Source organism: Rhinopithecus bieti, unplaced genomic scaffold, assembly GCF_001698545.2.
Source record: "Rhinopithecus bieti isolate Rb0 unplaced genomic scaffold, ASM169854v2 scaffold_23868, whole genome shotgun sequence".
Classification (NCBI taxonomy): Eukaryota; Metazoa; Chordata; class Mammalia; order Primates; family Cercopithecidae; genus Rhinopithecus; species Rhinopithecus bieti.
This window is the reverse complement of record NW_016811202.1, coordinates 699,239-706,209: the sequence shown is the minus strand read 5'-3', so window position 1 is coordinate 706,209 and position 6,971 is coordinate 699,239. Positions and strand designations below refer to the sequence as shown.

At 39.4% G+C, this 6,971-nt stretch overlaps 1 protein-coding gene across 8 annotated transcripts in view; it reads left to right on the top strand.

The window, feature by feature from the left end:
- The window catches only part of PAK1 (p21 (RAC1) activated kinase 1), a 154,320-nt gene that overhangs the window by 84,869 nt on the left and 62,480 nt on the right, over nt 1-6,971 (top strand). For 6 of the 8 annotated variants that reach the window (XM_017893570.1, XM_017893569.1, XM_017893574.1 and 3 more), the window contains exon 2: nt 1,891-2,101. In XM_017893570.1, coding sequence (XP_017749059.1) covers nt 1,912-2,101 — 190 coding nt within the window. In that variant the 5' untranslated portion in view covers nt 1,891-1,911. The remainder of the gene's footprint in view (nt 1-1,890; nt 2,102-6,971) is intronic. The other 2 variants (XM_017893573.1, XM_017893571.1) reach the window with 1 other exon arrangement.

Here is a 6,971-nt window from a genome sequence, read left to right as displayed (position 1 = left end):
TTTTTGTATTTTTAGTAGAGACGAGGTTTTACCGTGTTAGCCAGGATGGTCTCGATCTCCTGACCTCGCGATCCGCCCGTCTCGGCCTCCCAAAGTGCTGGGATTACAGGCTTGAGCCACCACCGCGCCCGGCCCTTCTTTTCTTTTCTTTTCTTTTCTTTTCTTTTCTTTTCTTTTCTTTTTTCTTTTCTTTTTCTTCCCTTCCTTCCTTCCCTCCTTCCTTCCTTCCTTCCTTCCTTCCTTCCTTCCTTCCTTCCTTCCTTCCTTCTTTCCTTTCTTTTCTTTTTTCTTTTCTTTTCTTTTCTTTTCTTTTCTTTTCTTTCCTTTCTTTCCTTTCTTTCTTTCTTTCTCTCTCTCTCTCTCTTTCTGTCTTTCTTGTCTTTCTTTCTGTCTTTCTTTCTTGACAGAGTCTCCCTCTGTCACCCAGGCTGGAGTGCAGTGGTGTAATCTTGGCTCACTGCAGCCTCTGCCTCCCAAGTTCAGGTGATTCTCCTACCTCAGCCTCCTTAGCAGATGGGATTACGAGCACCCGCCACAAAGCCTGGCTAATTTTTGTATTTTTAGTAGAGAGGGGGTTTCATCATATTGGCCAGGCTGGTCTCAAACTCCTGACCTCAAGCGATCCACCCGCCTTGACCTCCCAAAGTGCAGGATTACAGGCATGAGCCACCGTGCTTGTCCTATCCCCTATCTTTTAGATTTTATTCTACTGTTTCTCAGAAGTAGTGGAGATTTTGCCAGTAAATTCTGTACCATATTAGGACAGGATGGTTACTGCATTGACCGTTTTATATTTTGAAGAAGAAAGCCGAGCACAGTGGCTCTCGCCTGTAATTCCAACTGCTTGGGAGACTGAGGCGGGAGGATTGATTGAGACCTGGAGTTTGAGACCCACCTGGGCAACATAGGGAGACTCTTGTCTCTAAAAAATTTTTTTTTAGACGGGCATGGTGGCGCATGCCTGTAGTTCCTGCTATTCTGGAGGCTGAGTGGGGAGGATCTCTTGAGCCCTAGAGTTTGAGGCTGCAGTGAGCTATGACTGTATCACTGCACTTCAGCCTGGGTAACAGAGCAAGAATCCTCTCTCTCTCTCTCTCTCTCTCTCTCTCTCTGTCTGTCTCTCTCTGTCTCTCTCTCTCTCTCTCCTTTGTAAAGAACAAGGTAGAATTTTAGAGGAGGTAGACACTGGAGAGATTATACAGTCTCAGGGGTTAGCAAACTTTTGCTGTGAAGGGCAAAGTAGTAAATATTTTAGGTCTGTGGACATACAGTCTCTGTTGCAACTACTAAATTCTGCCAGTATCAGGTAAAAAAAGCCATAGACAATTTATAAATGAAGGGTGTGACTGTGTTCCAATAAAACTATTTACAAAAACAGCAACTTTGCTGACCCTTGATACAGTCCATTCCCGAGAGGGAAAGTGTAACTTGTCTAAGGTTATAAAATTAGAGGCTGGCAGAGAACTCACTATGTGGAATGCTGTTAGCAGTTTTATTTAATCTTCACATAGATGAAAAAATGAAACCTAAGAGGTTAAAGAATTTCTCTAAAGTTAATTAGTGGTACTGGGATTCACACTTAGTTTTTGCTAGACCAAATATCTGCTTTCAGCTACATCATAATGGTTTTCCATGCTCTTCAATGTCTCAGAATGGGAATGCAAAGAAAAGCAAGACATTGTGATTTTTCATTAGTGCTTGGCACATAGTAGGCATTTACATCAGTGAGTGTTAGCAATATCATGGCATGCAGTGGAAGGACTTGAGCTGAACCCTGAAGGAAGGGCTGTATAATTTTGATTCTTTGCAATTTTTTAACATGTATTTCCTTTTGGTCAACAATAATAAAGGATTTTTCTTTATTTATATTTTTCTTATTTCTGATTCTAGTAGCTGCTGCTGGTGGTGACAATGTCAAATAACGGCCTAGACATTCAAGACAAACCCCCGGCCCCTCCGATGAGAAATACCAGCACTATGATTGGAGCTGGCAGCAAAGATACTGGAACCCTAAACCATGGTTCTAAACCTCTGCCTCCAAACCCAGAGGAGAAGAAAAAGAAGGACCGATTTTACCGATCCATCTTACCTGGAGATAAAAGTACAGTATTTGATTTTCTTCTCATCATTTGTATGCTTTAAAAAAATTATTTTGGGTAACCTGGATAAAAGATCGGTCGTCTTTGACTTAATTTTCCTTTAATGCCTTTTTTCTGGTTAAATATTTCTCTTTCTTCCTACAGTGGCTGAAACCAAATGGAAAATAGACCTATTTTTATACTGTATTAACTATATCTGAGCAAAACTGTAAGAGAATAATTATGCTCTTGCCAGATTTGGGACAATCTGAAGTGATTTATTTATTTTAAGTTCTTAAACTGTTTAGGAAGTCACAAAATGTAAGAAAATTGGAATGTCTTTATTTGGAATTTTTTTCCCCGAATTAGTTTCAATTGGAAATGTTTTCTTTCCAAAATCTTGATTGCCTTTTCTTTATTCCGACTTCCTGGTCCCACTTTCAGGTTTGGGTACTACATATCAGTAAGAATGGCAAGTAACAGCTGAGAAAACGATGCAGAGATAACTAGCATTCAGCGTGAGTTTACTATGAATAAATTATCCTGGGCAGCCTCATTTCCTTTTTATTGATAAAACTTCTGTTAATAGAAGAGTAATCATAGGATGAATAGTGTTGATTTTAACGCTGTTAATTTAACAGTGTATATGAAAAAGTCGCCAAGATCCTTGTAGACAAGGTTGTAAAATAAAGGTTTTGGTGTCCACAACAGAAGATCGCTTTTGTTTGATACCAAAAATGTTGACTTAAGTGGCTGTTGCTCTGAAGTAAAGTTCTCCGTATGTTTGTGGGCCCTGTTCTTATAGCGTGCTAAAGATACTGGCTTTCTGTGTGTAAGTAGTTATCATGAGCTTCTAGTTTAGATGTACCAGCTTTCTCATCTTAGGCATGTCAGTTAACTGCTTTGACCTTTATTTAGTTTCCGATTTCAGAAGTGAGATATCTTCTCACAGGGTGATATCTCTACATACAAAGTTACATACAAAGACTACATACAAAGTTCCTAATAGAGTAACTTCCACGCAGAGGTACTTAAATGTTAGTTCTCTGTCTCTTTACTCCTTTGTCGATGAATAGAAACTGGGAGGCATAGCTAGTAGACTACATGGTAAAATTAGAGCTGAGATTCTGAAACAGTAGGGCAGATACAACAAGCACAAAGGTGGATTGCAGAAAATATCTCATGTTGTAGAAAAAATATAATTGCCTAAATGCAGATCAGGGGAGATGGTAGATGGTAGTGTCATTAGCCAAATAGGAAACACAGAAAGAAGGAACAAATTGGGAGCGTTGGTGATTGGAGAGCAGGGAAGTTGATGATTTCGGACACATAGCTTTTATATATAGATACGTCTTATGAGCAGACCTCATGTATTGTAATGTTTGTTGTACAAGTGAAATGAGACATAATAAGGACTTTTAATGAGTACGTTGGGCTTATATCTTTTTGTGTATGAATCCTTCTACTCCACCTTCCCTTCCCTGTGGGTTTGGGGGGTTTGGGTAGAAAAGAAGGCCAGGCACAGGGGCTCATGCCTGTAATCCCAGCACTTTGGGAGGCCGAGGTGGGAGGATCGCTTGAGCTCAGGAGTTTGAGACCAGCCTGGGCAAAATAGCAAGACCTTGTCTCTACTAAAAAAAAAACAAAAAAAAGATCAGGCGTGGTGGTGTGTGCCTGTAGTAACAGCTGCTTGGGAGGCTGAGACAGGAGGATTGCTTGAACCTGGGAATTTGAAGCTGCAGTGAGCTATGATCATGCCATTGCACTCCAGCCTGGGTGACAGAGTGAGATCCTGTCTTAAAAAAAAAATAAAATAGGCCGGGCGTGGTGGCTCACGCCTGTAATCCCAGCACTTTGGGAGGCTTAGGTGGGTGGATTACCTGAAGTCAGGAGTTCAAGATCAGCTTGGCTAACATGGTGCAACCCCATCTCTATTAAAATACAAAAAATTAGCCAGGCGTGGTGGTGGGCCCCTGTAATCCCAGCTAGTCAGGAGGCTGAGGCCAGGATTATCAATTGAACCCAGAGGCAGAGGTTGCAGTGAGCTAAGGTCACGCCATTGCACTTCAGCCTAGGCAACAAGAGTTAAACTCCATCTCAAAAAAATAAATAAATAAAATAAAAGATATGGATAAGTTACTTAACTTTGATTTCCTGACTAATTCATTCATATAGTAGCTGCCTACTCCCTTGGTACAAGGGCTGTGATCTGAGGCAGTGTTAAATGCCCTGCAATCTTCTTCCACATATATAGCCACTTTCTTTATCCCTCAATTTAGATGTGTATTTATTTTTAATATTGTATCTTATCAACCAGTATTCTTGATCTCTATAAATAAATTGGCTTTCAGTCCAAGTGTCTACATGTAGTAAAAGAGAACTTTTTAAATTAAAAAGCTTAAATTGTTCTTGCTGACTCAAACTAGAAAGGTAATAAAATTCTCATCCAGTAGGCATCATCAAAACTAAAAACATTTATGTTTCAAAGGGCATCATCCAGAAAGCAAAAAGGTAACCCACAGTAGGGAGAAAATTTTCCCAAATTACATATTTTATAATAGACGTGTGTCTAAAATATGTGAAGAAGAACTATTGCAAGTCAACAACCAAAAGACAAATGATTTTAAAATGGGCAAAATATGTAAATAGACATATCTCCAAAGAACATATACAAATGGCCAAGAAGCACATGAAAGGATGCTCAAATCATTAGCCATCAGGGAAATGCAAATCAAAACCACAATGAGATACCACTTCATACTCACTAGGATGGCTATAATAAAAAAGATAATAACAAGTGTTAGTGAGGATGTGGAGAAATTGCAACCCTCATAATTGCTGGTGGGAATGTAAAATGGTGCAACCTCTGTGGAAAACAGTCTGGCAGTTCCTCAAAAGGTTAAACATAGAGTTACCAGCAGTACATGAATGTTTATAGCAGCATTCATAATATCCAAAAAGTGGAAACAACCCAAATACCCCATCAGCTGATGAATAGTTAAATAATAAAATGTGGAATATCCATACGATGAAATATTTGGTAACAAAGACATGAAGTTCTGTTCCATGCCATGACATGGATGAACATTGAATGCTGTGTTAAGTGAAAGAAGCCAGTTAAAAGGATCACATGTAATATGATTTTATTTGTAGGAAATGTCCAGCGTTGGTAAATTCATAGATAGAAAGTAGATTAGTGGTTGCCTAGGGCTGCAGAGAGGGAGAGGCAGTTAAAACTAGGAGATGATTACTAAGAGGGGTGGAGTTTCTTTTTGTAGTGATGAAATGTTCTAAAATTGATTTTGGTGATACCTTTCCAGCTCTCTGAATATATTAAAAGCCATTGAATTTTACACTATATGGGTGAATTGTTTGGTAAGTGAATTATCTCTCAATAAAGCTGATTTTTAAAAGAGAAGATTCCTGTCTGAAACAGCAGATGGAAGCAGAGCCTTCGGACATCATTGGGACCTGAAGGGACAATCTTATGTGCTAAATGGGAAAGTGGGGGTCTAGATATTGGGATTATAGTCTTGGTTCTTCCATAAATTGGCTGGCTGATTTGGGTCAATTATTTCTCTGTAGACGTCAGTGCCTTCATCTAGAAAAGGAGAGAGAGCAGTAGGCATGTACAGTTTCTTTTAGCTTTAGAATCCTATAATTACATAAATGAGAGATTGCAAAGGCGTGGTTAGATCAGGCTTGTCTATATAGGTGAAAAGAAACTAGGCCATTGTAAAGTACTTTATTCAGTGATACAGCTGTAGAAAATACTAGCTGAGTAACCCTAGGCTAAATCTGATCTGAAAATACATCTCATAACCTCAAGATCAAAACTGCATCTCTGTAGGTTGAGGGCATAGAGGTAGGAAACATACAGAGTTATAAGAATTTCTCGCAAAATGATCTAACAATCTTTCATCCTTTGGGTATAGATTTCCTATATTTGCCCTGGGCACATAGGTTTCATCCCTTTGCTTTAAGACCCTTGATGGCTATAATTAATGCATACATCAAAATGAAAGAAGTCTGAGGTGTTTTTCTTTTTTTTGAAACCTTTGATCAACCAGTAAGCCTCTCAACTTAGTCCTAGAAGGATACACAGCAGTGTTTGTAGTCTTTGAAGTGGTATGCCCTTCATGTAGTATTTGAGCATTTATACCAGCTGCATAGAGTTATGTCTAGAACTGGACTTATAACACAGATTGAGTCCAGCCACTGACATTTGTTAACTCTGATTTATTTTTTAAATTTCATTTCAATATCCTCACTTCCCATTCACCCTATATCATTAGAAGGCTTTTGTCATTTGACATAGTAGATATAAAAGCATTTTCTAAACTAAAATGTAATACAAATAGGAGGTTTGTTTTTTAAAAATGGAAACCTCATTTATTGTTTTATTTGATACCTACATCAACTCATTTTTAGTTGGGGAGGCTAAGGCTTAGAGAAAAGTAAGTTGCTTAAGGTCTCACAAGTGGCAAGTGGGAGGGCTGAGTATGGAACTAAGTCTTCCTAAATTATCTGTTCCCTTGTAACATAACTGTTTCTCTTAGTTCTCAACCCTGATTACACATTGGACTCACTTATGGTGCTTTTAAAAAATACAGGGCAGGGTGCAGTGGCTCACTCCTGTGATCCCAGTTTGGGAGGCCGAGGCGGGCGGATCACTTGAGGTCAGGAGTTCTAGACCAACCTGGCCAACATGGCGAAACCCTGTCTCTACTAAAAATACAAAAATTAGCTGGTTGTGGTGGTGGGCACCTGTAATCCCAACTACTCAGGAGGCTGAGGCAGGAGAATCGTTTGAATCTGGGAGGCAGAGGTTGCAATGAGCCAAGATCATGCCACTGCACTCCAGCCTGGGTAACAGAGTGAAACTCCTTTACA